Source organism: Sinohyriopsis cumingii, chromosome 4, assembly GCF_028554795.1.
Source record: "Sinohyriopsis cumingii isolate HCF-2022 chromosome 4, ASM2855479v2, whole genome shotgun sequence".
NCBI classification, from domain to species: Eukaryota; Metazoa; Mollusca; class Bivalvia; order Unionida; family Unionidae; genus Sinohyriopsis; species Sinohyriopsis cumingii.
The window spans coordinates 16,320,868-16,340,318 of NC_142964.1; the positions used below are offsets into that span (position 1 = coordinate 16,320,868).

Consider the following 19,451-nt stretch of genomic DNA (forward strand, 5'->3'; position numbering starts at 1 on the left):
TTCCTATATTATAAAATTATAAAAATATGCAGACATTTCAAAGATTTCTACAAATTTATTTCTATTATCAGAAAAGTCTATCATAGAAAAGGAGAAAAGTAATACGAATTTCTATGGGTATTTCTTCTACTGTGTGTATGTCAGGAGTAGGAATGTAGTAAAAATATTTTCAAACTGGCTGTGGTGATCATACTGGATGTTGGATCAGCATTATTTTCACTCAAGACAAATTGGACATGGTAAGAAATGTTCTGGTGAAAACGCCATATTAATATATGTATGACAATCTCTTCATGTAGATTTGTGATTAGAAGATAGCTGTCATGGTGGCCATTTTGGATGTCATAATGGCATCTTTTGTATTTAGGACCAGCTAAATATCATAAGACTTATTTTTGTGAAAACCCATGTTGTTACAAGCATTTATTCAGGAATAAGCAATAAGAACATTTTCAAGATGGTACTCCTCGGATCAGCATAATTTTCATTTAGGACCATGATTTTCATTTAGGACCATGATTTTCATTTAGGACCAAGGTAACTTCAAAATGACCACTGTGGTGTCCTTACTAGATGTCCAAACAGCACCATTTTTTTATATATATCTAGGACCACCAATTAGAGCATAGGATGAACGTGTGTATGAAGTTGAAGGCAGTCCTCCAAGTAGCTGAGAAGGGGTAACGATAACAAACGTGCTAATGGATGGACAGACCATGGACAAAGAACAGAAGACCGGCCCATGAAAAGCATATATCTGTTCAAAAACGCCAAAATCAGCTACATCTTGACTCGCACAAGCTTTGCCAATACCATAATGAAACAAACACTAAAAATATAAACGGAACAATCAAAATATGTCTGTTAAAAGAAGTTTGTTCATAATCAGGTGCTTGTTTGGACAGGGTCTGCTTTACATATTGTGATTGTTACCCTAACTTAGAAATTCCTTTATATATGTAAGTATAAATTTTCATGATTTAACAAAAATAGTCTTATCAGTACTTGAACTGGTTGATTGGGGGAAAGGGGTCCTAATTTTCCCATGGAGGGATCATGGCGTCTGCATATTCATGTTTCTTAGCAACAATAAATTCCCCACAAAGTGGTAATCTACAAAAAAAGAATGAATTCAAAGTAGCATTTTGCACTTATGAATTATAATATAACCCTCCTTTAGACTCCACAATGTAGAATTGACCAGACGTATTTCTCCTGCAAGTTGTAAGAGGAGAGTAATGGAGTCTATCATTTTGCCCTAGATTTACCTCCCATGACAATGTTTCAGCAGAGGTTTTGTATGTTTTTAAAACGTACAGTTTATATAAATAAAAACAAAATGTTGTATTTATAGGATTTTACCCTTTATTGCCATTATCTTTGTATGTCTTTTTTCATATACTTAAATTCTACTTGCCAGTCTATGGCTAAGATTGTGTTTATGTGCATATATATATATATATATATATATATATATATATATATATATATATATATGCTTTAAATAAACAAGCAAAAAGTAAATATAGCTTACTTTATTCATTAATAACTGAAATCTGTATCTATCGAATATTATGGAGATCAGATATGTATAAATGTGTCTTTTAGTGGAACAAGATAAATAAATGTAGACATTACACAGATAAATATCTTAACACAAAAGCTTGTTGCATTCTCACAACATGGTCAAAACTTTTGACAAGAGATCACATTTTCTCTCACAGAGATCTTAAACACAACTTTCATGCTATGTATCCATGTCACAAGAAACAGATACGACGTATATGTTACAGTACAGACTATGAACCCATGTCACAAGATACAGATACGACATATCTGTTAAAGTACAGACTCTACGTACCCATGCTACAAGATACAGATATGATGTATCTGTTACAATTCAGACTATGTACCCATCTCACAAGATACAGATACGACGTATATGTTACAGTACAGACTCTATCTACCCATGTTACAAGATACAGATACGATGTATCTGTTACAGTTCAGACTCTATAAACCCATGTCACAAGATACATATACGACGTATATGTTACAGTTCAGACTATGTACCCATGTTACAAGATACAGATACGACGCAAGATTAAGTTGGATCCAACTGCAAACTGTGTAGCCCCAGAACTGTCATTGACCCATAATGCACCAGCAGATCTCGATCTATACAGATTGTTAGAAATAATCAGTGAAACAAACATAGACCCTTATCAGATGGTGCATTATGGATGGTATACAAGCTAACCAAAGAGATTTCATTTCCAAACTTCAAAAATAAGACCATTATACAAACAATACTGACTGAAGTTTCAAACATGTCTGCAGTTTTGGTATGGTCAACTTGAATTATGATTACATCCCTTTGTCATAGATTACATCCCTTTGTCATACATGACAACTGTCAGTTAGCATGATATTGCTGAATATTAAAGATACTGTCTGCACTCCAAGAGAAACTGGTTTCAATAATGGAAGGGAGTCCAACGTAGTTTCAATAACAATATATATATATATATATATATATATATATATATATATATATATATCAGGACTTTTAGAGAATAATGTCCCTTATATAGACCAAAAAAAATCCCCAAAAAGTTCTCATGTATTGCTAACCCAATGATGCCATTGTTTGCAATTGAATAATTTCTTACGCAACTCTATGAAATCAATATAATGTTCACTTCAACTTATACTCAAAATACAATCACCCTAAGTTACTACATAGTGGTTAGGATCAAAAGTTTGACTATGTAATATAAGAATCACATATTAACTACATTTACAGGATTATAAAAAGGTCAAGGTCTTGACTGTAATAATAGAATCACATATTAACTAAATTACATGACGATAAAAAGGTCAAGGTCTTGACTGTAATAACAGAATCACATATTAACTACATTACATGACTATAAAAAGGTCTAGGTCTAGACTGTAGTAACAGAAGCACATAACTGTACTAAGGTCAAGGTCTTGACAGTAATAACAGAAAGTGCATATTAACTATATTACACAACATATACCAGACAATTGAGGTTCAGTATAATTCACATGTAAGTTCACACATTAAGTTGTCAATTCATGCGATTACCGTATCTTTCCCCTGATAAGCCCAGGGGTCAACTTTCTGTACGTGATGACAAGTTTCAGGAGGACTTATCAATGGACAAGGCTGTCTTAGAAAGATTTGCCAAATTTTGTTGAAGTTGAGGATGCCCTTCTCCTCCAACATGGGCTTAGAATTGGACACATATTGCAAAGTTTTTAATTAAAAACCTGTCCAAAACAAGTAAACTGGAATACTGATCACATGAATAAATCTCTACAGAACCTTAACAGCATTATCAATGACCCCAGAATATACTGTAATGTTATTTATCAGGAAATGTTTATTTTTATTTTGTCTTAATTACAATAAAGTTTCTGACTTTTATGAAGAAAAATGGTCTTTATAGGACAAAATATATTTTTTTATGTACTAATGATGTAACAACAGTTAGATTATAGGAAAAGTTTGAGACAATATTTGTTTGTATTTTCCAATGGTAAATAACCAATAAATTTTAAAATAAAATGATGTTAATTTTTTTAAAAATCTTTGTAAATATAGTCAAAATTTAAAAATATGCTCACACAGTAACTGACTTAAAATCAACTTTAGAATTATTCAATGTTTAAAAAATATATCTGAACAAGTATCTGAAATTTTATGAAATAAAGAAGAATTTATCAATCATGGACTGCATCTTTTGCAATATAATCTTTTTATTGGTTATTTTATGTCTCATGTATAAAATGTCTTTAAGATAGAAACTTTATAATGTGATGACCATTAGGTGTTTGAGAAATGCACCCAAGAAATTTGAAAAGAAAAAGAAACCAAGAAAAACGTCTGATTGCAATGAATCAATATATCAAGTAAATGTGCTGAAGATGCTGGTTGGTACGTGTATTTTTTTTATCTATGCCCTGAAGCTGACAAAAATTAACGACAATAAAGCAGTACATTTAAATACAATATATTGAAGTGCAACAAAAAGTATTAAGTCTTACCGATGATTTTCTATCTTTGATAAAATTTTGATGATTTTTATAACTCTATTTTTTTAAAAAGTTTTGTTTCATTACACAGGTCACAAAACACTGATATTGGTTTTTGGTTAATTTGCAATCAATACATTTTCTAACAAATATTTACAGTTGATAAAAAAGGATTTATTAACAAAAATGTGAAACAATAACACTTGGGATGCATTTTATTAAAAATAAACAAGAACATGATTCCTTTCAAATAAACACTTATTAAAACATTTATATTTCATTGTTTTTATCAAGTAAATTGTTTGTTCTTTATACAATTATTCATCACAAGATATAAAAAAATATTAACCTAGGTTCTGTTTTCAGATTTGTGTTCAATATTATCCTACAGTGTTAACATTTTGGTGAAACTATATTAAAGTGTAACATAATAACTATCTTAAGATTGAATATACCAGTCCTGAGAATTCTTGTTACCACAGTATTTGGGTCACAGAGTGGCTTGCCATTACATATCACTGACATCTCACCTCTATCTACATGAGATAGTCCCAAGACATCTCACCTCTATCTACATGAGATAGTCCCAAGACATCTCACCTCTATCTACATGAGATAGTCCCAAGACACCTCACCTCTATCTACACGAGATATTCCCAAGACATCTCACCTCTATCTACATGAGATAGTCCCAAGACATCTCACCTCTATCTACATGAGATAGTCCCAAGACATCTCACCTCTATCTACATGAGACAGTCCCAAGACATCTCACCTCTATCTACATGAGATAGTCCCAAGACATCTCACCTCTATCTACACGAGATATTCCCAAGACATCTCACCTCTATCTACATGAGATAGTCCCAAGACATCTCACCTCTATCTACACGAGATATTCCCAAGACATCTCACCTCTATCTACATGAGATAGTCCCAAGACATCTCACCTCTATCTACATGAGATAGTCCCAAGACATCTCACCTCTATCTACATGAGACAGTCCCAAGACATCTCACCTCTATCTACATGAGATAGTCCCAAGACATCTCACCTCTATCTACACGAGATATTCCCAAGACATCTCACCTCTATCTACATGAGATAGTCCCAAGACATCTCACCTCTATCTACATGAGATAGTCCCAAGACCAGCTAATGTGGGTATTGAGAAAGTATGATAGAGGTTCCTGTGAGTCAGTGATTCTTCTCAGGGGGGTTTTCTGGGGTCTTCCTCCATAGATATACTTGCTGCCATGTAAAGCCTATTATGTGCTGAAAAATGACATAAAACCCACAAAGCAAACAAATATGGTCCAAAGAGATGAAAAAATTTGTGAGTAAGCTATCTTTTTTTGATCGTCTTTAAAAAAAAAACTATATCCTTCTAAATACATGTTAACAATAAATGTTTTAGTCTTTTCTTTTGAGAATAAATTCAAAAAGATTCAAACAATATATTGAAAAAATGTCAGAAATATCCTTTAATGAGCAATTTCTATTGAAATAATTCTGTGTTGTTTGAAGTGCTACAGAAGTGTCAAACCAAGCTAACCAATCTGATTTATCATTTTCTCAAAATTAGAATTTGAATTGTGTCCTTTGATAGGTCTTGTGTGTCTTTTAAGGTCATAATGCCTGAAGAGAGAATGTGTCTTAATAAAAACTATTAAAATCATCATGCCATAGACTTGTCATCAAATTAGGTAAACTGTTCCAGATAATCAAATACTCTTGCTTCTTGGCTTCTCTTATTCTCTTATGAAACCTTCAAAAGCTCAAAACTTGAGAAAATGATAAAGCTCTGTTTATTGATAGACACCCATATGTTACATTTAAAAGCCATATATATATATATATATATATATATATATATATATATATATATATATATATATATATATATATATATATATATAATGTGTTGCGATATCTGACAAAAATTAATAAATATAAATATGCCCTATGCATCTGGTATTTTGTAGGAGTGAAATGATTCACTAATATATTGATGCATCAATAATTTTACTTTTACACATATTGATACAATGGAGATTCGATACAAAACAATATTTTCCATATGCAAGTTATTTTTAGTCTTCATAAGTCAAGAATAATTTTTAGTTTGCCTTGCTATTCTTTAAATTTAGAATTCATCCAAACAGCATTTGCAGTCACTGGCACTCATTTAGTAGAAATGAAAACGACAACTGAGAATACTTGCTAGCCATCTACTAATTAAGATCAAGTGATATGGTACACAATCTGCCCTTTCCCCATTCCATGCAATTTATCTTAACCCAGTAACATGTGCAGCATACAGGATACATTCAAATGTGTTCCACATGTGTAATGAAGTACTTTACTCCTCATCTAATAACCACTTTTATGCAAAGATTCTCCATTGAATTGTATCTTGTCTACTTTGGTCAATTTAAAAGCTACACTACCAGTGTGTCAAACCATAAATCCATATCAGGGTTAAGATAAGCTGAATAAATATATATGGGAATAGGAAATTAAGAAGTAAAGATATTTATGTGAACACCTCTGTCTGCACAAGCAGACTATGGTACAGTATTTATGGACTTAAATCCCTAATACAGCATTATGGAGCAGACAAACAAAATCTGGTATCCTAGTTTGACTGAACCACTGATTGAAGAAAGTTTATGTTAGTGAAAAATCCAATTTTGGTGCAGATGTAACCAAAAGATAATACGCAAGCTCTGGATAATTGTACATAACAGCCACAAAGATCAGTTTCCCAACATCTTCAAGCTATGCTAGTTTCCCATCAGAAGGAAGCACACAATGATATTTATAACCAGATGAGGAACAGAGTATGCTCAGAAATAATTAACATTAATGCTTATACAACTAGAGGTGACATCTCTTTAAGACTTTGATTTCAGGAGAACTCTAAGAACATGGAGCAGGAAGAAAGAGAGACAGATATTGAAGCATTAGGTAAATACTGAACAATGGCCATTTCCTCCTCCCTCTCCTATATTTTTCCTCCCCACTCCCCCTTATTTCGGTGATCAAGGGTGAGATCAAATGAAATCCTGGCAGTATCACTCCTTAAATTGTACATGGGGAACAAATTTGGAATTTCTCTTTTTATGCAGGGATAATTAAATGACAAGGAAGATGTCGATGAAATAAATAAACTTAGCACAGAATCAGTGAGGTGACAGACTTCAAACTGCTGAAGTTTATCACCTTGTGTAATTTTTTTATATAGAAATAATAGAATAGGACTTTGTGTTGTCAGTAGTTTTCCCTCTTCACTAACAAGTACAAGTACCTGTGGCTGCAACAGTCTTTTGTATCTTCTGGAAGTACAATGTGGTAGATTTTGTTGGTATTCATCCTCATTCCCATGCCTGGGTTTGTTCTAGACGAGATTTTCTTAGCATAAGGAAATTAAATTATTCCTTCTGTTTTGAAGATAACATTGTATATTCTTCCAAGTTTAAGTGAGACATGAAACTGGAAATAAGATGTTTTTTTTTCTTCAAAGCATTCACGTAGTGCAAAAGAAAGGGACCAGTGGCTAATGTGAGTTAAATGAAGCCTCATTAAATGGCCTAAAATGCTGAATAAAACTCCTGAACACCAACAAATATTTTTGTTATCTTATCATTGATGAGAATTGTGTATAAATATATGATAACTATATGACTAACTGTAATCTGGATACTGGAAATATACCTAGTATGTCAACATACATAAAAGGGCACCACCTACCTTCCAAAGTTGGAAAGACCATTAAGTTCATATGTGTATCAATCTGTATCATATCGCAGCCTGTGTATAGTGAATCGTACAGATGCATGGCACAGGTGTTTCATTTCACCCTAGTACTTTGCATGGATAGTGTATCACTGTTTGTAAAGACTGCTTACTCCCAAAATCACCAAAAAAATTCTTCACTTTTTTGAGAAACAAAAAGTAACAACAATAGGGTAACATCTTAAACTAGAGAAGTTTCCATATGCCAAAATATGATGCAATTCAAGGCAAAGTTCTAAGTGTCTATGTGCCACAATATGATGCAATTCAAGGCAAAGTTCTAAGTGTCCATATACCACAATATGATGCAATTCAAGACAAAGTTCTAAGTGTCCATGTGCCACAATATGATGCAATTCAAGGCAAAGTTCTAAGTGTCCATGTGCCACAATATGATGCAATTCAAGGCAAAGTTCTAAGTGTCCATGTGCCACAATATGATGCAATTCAAAGGAAAGTTCTAAGTGTCCATATGCCACAATATGATGCAATTCAAGGTAAAGTTCTAAATCAAACAGGGGCTATAACTCTGTTATAGTTAATAATGCTTCAGTCATCTTAATTTAAAGCTGCATACCAAATTTTTTTTTAAAATCATGAATACCTTCAAATGTTCCCAAGCAGAAAATATTGCAATGTAGTAAGTCAAACAGGCCTTAATTCCATAGAATTTTGACAGAAAATAGTAACGATCAAACCCGATACAGGTCTTGTCAATTTTTTTTGGTGTTTGTTGTTTGTTATTGTTGTGTTGTTGCTTTTTTTTGTTTTAAGAGCACTTTTAATACATTAATGGCTACATTATGCAAAGGCTCTAAATGCCTTTCATAGGTTTGAGACAGCTGACCTGACTGGGTATGTAACCCACAAACCTTGGATTATGAGTGCAATGCTCCAATTGCTTACAGTGTGACTCCCCTTCTTGCTTCAAACCAAAATTTCATTTTAATCCGTCAAGTCCCCTTAAAGTTACTGGGCAAAGACAAAATTTGTGACCGAACAAGAGGTGAGGAAACAAACATTGGTACTAGGTAAATACTACATGCCCCTTCCTTCGATATGACAGGGGCATAAAAATGTCAAGCATATTATAAACAGAACAAAAAATGTGTTGTTTTCAAAATATAAGAGGTTGCACATAGCTAAATAAATATTAAATGTTTATAGCATAAATATGAAATTGTTTAGTAAAGAATCTACTGATAACCATTCTTTACTGCAATGTTTCAGATAAAATGAAGGAAAACAAATGGTACAAGTGGATATATTAATTACACTGGCAGATCAAGAGTTTTGATGTAATTCCTGAATAGAGTAAGCTGTGTGCAAGGTAGAAGGGAACTGCATTCCTGAAATAACACATATAACAATGATAAAAAAAACCACCTCCAAAAACAGGCCATGTGGGCTTGAGTGACTGAAATCTAACTAAAAGACAAATGCATGAGACAGGAATGTTATCCAATTCTAGAAAGTGATTCTGAAGTCATTTAATGGTTTTTCAACTTGAAGTAATAGTGGCCATACTAGATGGCATCAATGGCATAAAATTCAAAGACCTTCATGCCAGAATGCTGTACAATTTTTAAAAGTATTTTGAGTGCTTCTTGTGAAGAAGTCCTTTAATGGCTGTTTAGTTTTTATTATAAGCAGCCACACTGGATACTGGATAATCAACTATAAACAAACTTGAAATGACTTCATGTCAGGATGCTTTCTGTCAAACTTGATTGAACGGTGTCGAACAGTACCTCACTGTAAACCCTCTTAACTTTTATCACAATTAAAAAACAATATTTTAATCTATTGGAAATACGTCTCTAGGTAAACCCCACCTCTGAGGGCACTCTAGCTTCTCTCAAGACTTTACCGATACCACATGCTGATTTCTGTTTTTCCTAATCTTGTTTTCAAAGAATTGTTACAAATTAACAGAAAATATTGAAATTTTAAGGCTTTAAACAGCAGATTTAGCACAGAAATTTCAATAAATCAATTTGTTTAAATGTTTTGATGCAACCGTGTCTTTAAAGACGATGTTTAAAAAAAGCTGATCCCCGAAGGTCAACAGTACATACAGTGTCGTTATTAATGAGCTTATCTTTAAGGAGCAGTTTGATCACAAGACTGTATTCAGGAAATCATTTACTGTGGGACACATACCATTCATGGAGTAAATGTTAAAATAAAACACAGTCTGATTTCCTTTCATAAATGATCTGATTTTCATTTCAAGTGGCTTGGTTGTTTGTATGACTAGATACACTTTTGATAAACATATCTTCCTGAATAAAAATCTGTAATTTAAATATTACATAATCATGGTCATTTAACTAGATGAAGACTATTTGGATTGATCATGGTCATTTAACCAATCAGAATACTCCATTTGGATTCCTCTGGGTCACTGAACCAATCAGAATACTCCATCTGGATTCCTCTGGGTCACTGAACCAATCAGAATACTCCATCTGGATTCAGTTGTTCATCTGAAGAGGTGATTTACTCAGTGTTTCTTCTAGGTCTGTCAACTTTGGGTGATAAATAAATTTTAAGTGACATTATTTAAAAAATAATGATCTGAAAAGAGGCTACTATATCAATACACCTGCCATCAATAATGCAACTTTAAATAATTTCCAACTGCAACAGTCCCAGTTTGATCATTTGGCACTGTTAAGATCCAAAATCTAAGTTTTGGCCTGGTTGCTTTGATTCCATTATGTTGTTCTAGAATTACAGCATACGAGTAGTACTCAAGTACTCAGACGCTGGCATCCTGATCTTATGTTGCACTGAGCATTACTAATGGCTTAGTACAGGAGTATTATTCAACAGTTGACTGTGTACTCCTACCATGGCAATACAATCTGAACATTACTGATAAGGACTTGTGCCTTCAAAACAGCTACATGTTATGCATGCCTCTTTTTCTCCTTAGACTGTAATGGGAAATGAAATGGGTTCATTTTAGAATTTTATAAAACAGACAAAATTACACTGCATATAGCAATCTGCCATGCATTTCTCAGATTTACCAAGATAAATTCAGACTGATTTCATGGTTATACCATATTTAGAATTCAAGACAGGATATTCTCATTCAACTAACAGAAACCAGTCTCAAGCTGGTATGTTAAAATAACACCGGTCTCAAGCTGGTATGTTAAAATAACAGATACATTGTTGAAATTGTATTGAGTGACGAGTGGTCAATGACTTACAGACGAGAAGAACTGATAAAATACAGGCAAATTTAAAACCATTGGAAAAGCATGAAGGTCAGTCAGTTTATTTCCATGTTGAAAAAATAATCCATAAATTCAATTTTGCCTTTGATTTTAAAGTAAAAGTAAAGTTTCATCTATAGAAAAAGGAAATATAAATGATAAAAGTAAATACAAAAGCATCATAAACAAAATTGTTTTTTTTGTGTTCCAAAAATGTAAATTTTGATTACTAGGAACTAGATTTTTCACCACACAGATTTGAAAAAGAGAAAGTTCTTGATCTGCCTTTGGGTAAAATATCGGGTATCACTTATCTTGGCTTTTAGATATCTCATTTTACTTTTCAGAAACTAAATGTATTTGAAGCCCTTAGAAAGGCCCATGTCCCAATAAAAATATTTAAAATTCCCAATTTTAGCAATTTATTCATGATCTTTTTTCCTTCTATTATTGGTCCTTTTTTCAAACTAAATGCAATGGGTAAATGCACATTATCAATTACCTTGGAAAAATCGCTATTTCTAGATACTCCAGTAGTATGTGCAACAAAGGGAGACAACTTTATACAGACTAAAATGATAGCCTGGTAACCTACACTTCCAGTTTAGCATTGACAAAACATAGGCCAGAGTACCATGCTAATTAAAAGGAAAAATACAAATGGGATATGTAACAAGAAAACCAATGATGTGCACCATGTGCACATACTTTCCAATATCATTACAAACTGTGATATATATCAGTAATAACAATAATATATTGAAAATTATTGATAAAAAAATTTGGCATTACAATAATAATTATCTGTAGATTTTATATTCATTTAACACCTATACACTAATATATACATTAAACATAACAAGAGCAATTTACTTTAATCACATTGTCTCTAAAATTGGATAGGCAACAAATAAATACTATACAGTGAACTGTATATTCTACAATATACTGTACATTAACTGTCAAGCAAGTATACGAGCCATTCAAACATATAGAGAGAACTGTACATTCTATAATAATAACTGTACACTAGAGGTATGAACTACTTATATACACAGATATTCAATTATTTAAAATAGCTATTAATGTTTAAAAACAATTTTATATTATGAAGAACATGAGTAGTTAGAATTAGTTTTTTATTTCTTCTGATGTACATGCAAAGTGCCATGACCATTTTTCACTCATGTCTGTGTAGTATCCACTTAAGTTCACAGTGAATTCTCCAAGATTTACTGGTGGAGCCACACTGCTTTGGGGTCGATTTAGAACTAATGGGGGTAATCCACAGGTGGAATCCACTCTTAAAGTGAGGCTGAGTAAAAATCACACCTGGCAAGACACAGGAGATTTCATTGTTCAGTGAAATATGGCCACAGTGCATACTGTATTGATTACTCTCTTCTCAAGTGTGTTTGTGTGTGTGTGTGAATAATTCTGTATTAAAGTCACACAAAATGTTTTCTATATCTATAAAATAGAAAATACTACTTCTTGGATAAGCACATTTACCAGAGCACCTGAGTGAAATAACCCTTTAATCGGGAAATATTTGCAAGATGAAACTATTTCTAACTTTGTGGACTGTTCATTATATATACTAGTGCTGTGAATGGCATTTTATAACTGTCCATGTTAAATAGACCACTTTGTGGGCTCAGTACAGTATGGCTAACTCAGGAGAAAATTTACAAAGGTGGCTCAATAACCTTTGATCAAGGGTACAAGTCTTCAACTAAAACTTACTATGCAAAAATGATTATTTTCTTATTAGATTTACCAAGACCATAACCTCTGATCTTTAGACCTCAGACTCTATAGGATACTTAATACAAGGCATCCAAAAAGCTTCGTCAAGGAAATTGTTTGTAAAACCCACATTTTCTGAGCCACAATAACCTTTGACCGTTTGATCCCCAAATCAACAGACCTCTTTCATATTTTAAAAGCAAGCTCCCCCCTCCCCAAACGTTGGTCATGGTATGAAGTCTAAAACAAGTTACTGTGCACAACTATTTTTATTCTTCTAGCCACAGTGACTTTGATATTTTATATTTTAACTCCAATAAGCTTCTTTTTAACCCAAGGTGCATGTCATTCATAAACTTTGGTGAATGTACATTGTTGAGAACTGAAAATTGTATGCATAAACCATTTTCTTCTTTGATTCAGTGACCTTGATCTTTAATCCCCAAACAAATTGCCATTTTTCATTCCTGCAAGTGTAAGCCATCAACAAAGTTTGGTCCAGACATGCCATGTAAATTTAGAAATTGTGCAATTGTGCAGAAGTCATTTTTCTTCTTTCAGTCCAAGTGACATTTGACCTTTTGACCCCAAATGGATGGGGTCCTTCCTTATCTCAGGAGCAAGACTTCCAAAAAGTTTGGTAAATGTGGATAGTGGAGAACTGAAGTTATTGTGCAGAAATGAAATTGGTAAAAGACAAACTGACAGACAGATAGCATAATACGATATCCACCTTATGGCAGGTGTATAAAAAGACAGTAGGGAAAATATTCACAGTAAAGTTGGAAACAACAAATGTGATAAACATGAATCAGTTTCGAGCTCTTGACTACTATATAAAAATTATATGTGTTAGCACAAATACAAATCAAATAACTGTTGAGTGAGTTATAAAACTTAACTGTTCTGTACCAACTAAATAGTTGAAAGATAATTGATCAGCAAATGAAATAAACACAATTAGAGTAAACAAATCAACCAATGAAAAAATGTGACCAGAACGTGCAATACTCAGGGTGGTCACTGTAAGTATAAAGGCTGTGACTGAAGATGTTACTGAATATTGAGATATGCTAACTTGTTTCATATACTGAAGATACGCTGCAAATTTTAAACATATACTTTAAAAGGCTTTTTATTTTATTTGGTTAAACATTTTAATATTTAAATTTCATTTAACAACATTCATGCCATTCAAGTTATTTCCAAACCTTATCACATATGATAAAAATGTATGGATGCAAATGACCTGAATAATGAAAAAAGCGAGTTACCTTTATATGACTTCAGTAATTTCATAGCATTTTTTCCTTATTAATGTGGACAGCATGCATTCCATTCGCCATGAACAGGTTAAGACTCTCATAATGTGAAAACTGCCACCATGTTGTCAAATGCTTTTTTCCTGCATCAGGTTTCAATCTGCCAGCTAACTTCAATCAGCAAGTCTAATTCATCTTGAACATTATGTAGTTTTATTTTTTTAAATTCTTTAGGATCTTCAGTTTATTCTTCCAGAAAAAAGGATGATTCAAAATTATGGCACAAATGACAGTAGTATTTATAGGTTACTCCATTTGTATTGGAAAATATGAACAAGTTTTTTGGCTGGAAATATATCCATCCGACAAAACGAGTTCATATTTTCCCATACAAATGCTGTAACCTTTTTATTACATGCTCATTTTTTTATTCTACCTGAGGCTTAATTATGTAAAATAACTGAATGTAAGCCATATTCCGAACTAAATACACAAGAGCAGATTCATCATTACACAACAACAACAGTATTAATGCGCACATAACTCTGCCCAAAAAAATCTGAACTTGGTCTCACGCTAAACATAACTTGCAAAAGAAAATGATGTTTTGGTCTACTTAAAATAGAAATTTGGAGTCATATTGTGAATAAATGTGCATTGCAACAGCTTTTCCATTTGATCTGGAATGAATAGATTCTGGCATTTTTTGTCGTTTCTACAAAATTTCATGATTATGGGCTGGATTTATGTGCCAATTCTACATGAAGTATATCGGATTTCAGTGGCAATGGAGCAGTGTACTGTTGACCTCTGCAAGTGTTTTTCTATTCTGCCAATGAATGTTTAAAATCAAAATCTGGGAAAAATATGAAGACTTTCAATTACAATGATCAAAAAGATGTTATGAAATATAATGTTTATTTCATTTTCAGTTCAGTAAGGAGGATGTAATTGCACTTTGAATATAGTCGAAATTACAGTACAATTTCGAAATGCATAATCAAGCTTGAGAACCCATGACATGGCTCATGTAATTTGGATTTACAGAACTAAGAAAGTGCATTTTGAGAAAATTCAGGATGTAAAACTGTAAGTATATTTTTTGGCATTCTTATTACCAGCAAAAGAAGGCAGTTTATGCCTTGTCACTTGGATGTTATTTGTAAGGACCCTGTCTGGTGTCTACAGCTTGCCTAAATCCGAAACAATGTATCAAAAAACGTGGAATGTGCCAAAGCAGCTGGTATGTGACAGTCCATGAAACATCTGCTTTAGTTCATTCATTGGTTTACTTCATTCACAGACAAATAAAAAAAAAAAAAAGTACTGGCGTCTGCGTCCATTGTTTGTTTACAATAGAAAGTAGTTCTCTTATTCATGTGTGTTCAATATCAATTGCACTCAAGTTCAATATCATAAAATAGTGAACAATTCTGACAACGCAAAGTTAAAGGAGAAAAAAATGGGCATAAAATAATTGATAATTCAAGGGCAGTCATCCTCAAAGCTATACCAATTATTTGTGGCCAATGCTTTGGTTCAGATGCTTTATTAATGCCTTGAACATTGGAGGATGAATGGAATATATAATGTCCCTGTTAATAGGGAATAATGTACAAAATTATTGAAGCCTGTATAAAAATAACTATCTATTTTTCAGGTGATTTGCAGAAATGCGTCAGATACAACAATGGTTATAAACCATTCATGATAAAGTTTGAAAAACAACCATTATAAAGCAGTTATACCTTGTCCTGGTGGTATCACTTGTCCAATATTTACTGAGGAAAGGTCCAACAAATTTCAGAATAAGACTGTAGTCCAAAAGACAAGAAGAAAAAATAAACCTGGAGTACAGCTTAAAATGAGCAGCTCAGTCATGGTACTTTGATATAAACATGTACCGTAGATACTTGTGTACACATGTACCATAGATACTTGTGTAATCATGCACCATACATACTTTTGTACACATGTATGATACATACTTTTGTACACATGTACCATACATACTTGTGTACACATGTACCATACATACTTTTGTACACATGTACCATACATACTTTTGTACACATGTACCATACATACTTTTGTACACATGTACCATACATACTTGTGTACACATGTACCATATATACTAATTTAACTGCTAACTTTGTATTTTGTTCTGACTGATCTATAGAACAAAACAATATACACCCTGATTTACTAAAAGTATTGTGTAATGGCAAGGCTGGGTCTATGCTGTTTGCCAATGTACATATTGCAAGACTTGTCTTTGTCTTTGTCATGATAATCATTCACAATTATTGTCCTTTGTGAATCATTTTAATAGTGACACTTGTATTTTGAAAACTATCAAGCAAGTCATGACATCACAAAGTAGTAGTAGGAGTACCACTGAGCTACCTGAAATTGACATATGGTGGCCCAGACCTATCATTCTGGTAGCCCCTACATGCACGGCACACTTGCTGGAGCCTTGATGTGTAATGCATGCATATCATGATGTGCTTGCAGATCTGGGTCTATACTGCCTTCTCTACTGTTCTATTATTGCCTTTTTTCCTGAGGGAACTGTTCTCCATTACTGTTTTCTGGTGGGTAAAGTGCCCACCTAAGATGATGGCAAGTGTTAAGTATCCCACCAAATGATAAGTATCCCACCAAACCACACTGTATGAAAATGTAATATGATCTCAGATGGCATCAGTATATTGTTACAGTGCTTGTTAGAACAGTCTAATGATGGTAGTAGAGAACAAAATCCTGGAGTCACAGCAAAATGCATACTGACCTAATACAAATCCCTGAAGCTAAGCAATTTGAACATTAGAATTAATCATATTAAGTACTTATTATTACTGTACGTAAACTGCAGATGCCTGATTTACCAGAGGCATTATTGAAATTCTGGGTCAATAATGTTTAAAGTGGGATGCATATTACAGAACAAACTGAATAGCAGAAAGAAAACATAATGATGACCCAATATAAAGGGCTCCAAATCTCCATCATGAATCTGGGGCTAACATTAATAGTTGAACAGAGTCTTTACATGGACTCCTCATTTTTAAAGTTCATTGGGATTTTCAAATCACATGATAACAGTCTTTGGTACACAAACTAACCTGAACAAAGTCTAAAGCATTTCAACTATACCTAGATCACCAGAAACAGAGCCTATGGTCCCTCATACCTCCACTACCTGAACCACGTCTACAGTTCTTATAGTGCTCCATTCACTTGAAAAGAATCATTGATACATGGACTACTCAAACAGCAGGATACAGTATCAAGTCTAATACTATTCATTATGATACCAGAGCTTGGTACCAAATAATGGGAAGAAGTCCTGCTTCCTCCTAGAGGCCTTCCTATTGTGTCTTTACAGTGCTTTTGCAAACGTCCTCACATTTTTCAAGTTTTTTCTTTGTCATTTTTGTCCTTGGAGTCCGTACCCTGGTCACAAGCCTCATCATTCTTTGCATTTTTGTCTTTCATTTCCTGTTCTTTTTGTTCCAACTCCTTCCAGTACTGGTAGTTGTTCTGCAGGTATGCCATCAGCTCCTGAATCTCACAAAAATCTGAAGAAAATAATTTACATTATTACAACATTGCATTTCTCTGTGTGCAATACACACCTGAATATGATGGGCACCCAATACTTCAGAGATACTGACACAAGTATATCTAAAGGGAGTTCCCCCTTGTGACATAATTAAAGGGAGAGTAGAATAAAAAAAAGGAGGAAGAAATGGCCATATGGCAGTGATGTTGGAAAAGAATGACAAAATTTCCAGAACCCCTGAGAGGTCAGGTCCCCAGTTTATCCAATTTTTTAAGGATGAACAAAAGAGGCCTGCATTAACAAACAACATTGGAATATTCCAAGAAGAAAAAAAGATGGTAGATGAGAGTAGACCTGGATAAAAAAAAAAATCCATGGAACTGAACACTCCATGTGAAAAATGAACAGATGTGTGTGTGTGTGTGTGATCTGGATTTGTAACGTAGCTTTTAGCAATTTTTCAGTCATATTGCTATGATGTCTGCAGTGTGGCAGTTTATAGTGATGTCTAGCACTGGGGCATCATGCTGCAGACATGTGACATGATGTCCCACCCAGTCACATTATCCTGACACCAGGCTTCTCAGTCCTAACACTAACCTCTTAATGCTGAGCACCAAGTGAGGTAGGTGTTAGTACCATTTTTGTAAGTCTTTGGTATGACTCGGCCGGGGATCGAACCCACGACATCCCGCATCCAAGGAGGATGAACAGATGAGGCATCTGAAAAGAAGACAAAGAAGTACCAAGAACTGGTAAAGAGCTGAAGAGCAAAAGAAGTGCTGAGGAAGATTTCTTGCAACCTTGAAGAAGCTCATTCCACTGGAAGAAAATGAAAGAGGAAAAGCATGAAAAACATTAGTGCAGATACCAAACAAGAAAGAGCATCAAGCTGGATCTGGCTGAGATATGAACAATAGAACTGCTGCCAACACAAATGTCTGTTCAACTGTAACCCTGCCATCTGGAGGGTGTACCAAGAAAATGAGCAAAACAATTGGGGAAGGATGGGAACTTGACTGATGACATGTGTGTAACCACAGTACAACTATATACCAACATGTTTGGTTTATTTTGTTGGATTGGTATAATTAAAGTTGGTCTGAAAAGGTTAACAACAGTCATATGTCCAGTTTTAAAAATTGGGGTGATTTTAGCTACTTTCCATAGTTGGGTGAAATGCCCATTTTTGGTACAGTGATTAATGATGTATGTATGCTCTGTTATGATAAGACAGGTTGCTATGATAAGACAGGTTGCTATGACAGGACAGTCTGCTAATACAGGACAGGCTACTATGCCAGGACAGGCTATAATGACAGTCTGCTATGACAGGACAGGCTGCTATGACAGGACAAGCTCCTATCACAAGACAGACTGCCTTCAAAAGTCCTGGGCCAATTTGATATGCCAGTCCCACTGCTTTTGACAAGTTATGTTCAGAGAGATACTTGCATTTTTTATGTATCAGAATCTAAGACTGAAAAACAGCTCAATGTTTAGATGAAAGAGACCTAGTCGGAGTTGTGTTAGCTGATCTGAGGAAAGTTTCTGACTTTGTTAATCATGGCATTTTACTTTAAAAATTAAAACTTTGCAAGTTCAATTAAAACTATATATATATATATATATATATATATATATATATATATATATATATATATATATATATATATATATATATATATATATATATATATATATATATATATCAGCAAAAACAAGGTAGAGACAAATATGGAAAGATACCAACATAAGGATGATGTGCTCGATTGTCA

General features: G+C 33.6%; 1 protein-coding gene across 4 annotated transcripts in view; it reads right to left on the reverse strand.

Moving 5' to 3' along the window:
- Positions 1-1,520: 1,520 nt before the first annotated feature.
- Positions 1,521-19,451, reverse strand: part of LOC149800684 (high affinity cAMP-specific and IBMX-insensitive 3',5'-cyclic phosphodiesterase 8B-like) — a 339,962-nt gene continuing 322,031 nt past the window's right edge. For all 4 annotated transcript variants that reach the window (XM_089954717.1, XM_089954716.1, XM_089954719.1 and 1 more), the window contains one exon: positions 1,521-17,689. In XM_089954717.1, coding sequence (XP_089810843.1) covers positions 17,523-17,689 — 167 coding nt within the window. In that variant the 3' untranslated portion in view covers positions 1,521-17,522. The remainder of the gene's footprint in view (positions 17,690-19,451) is intronic.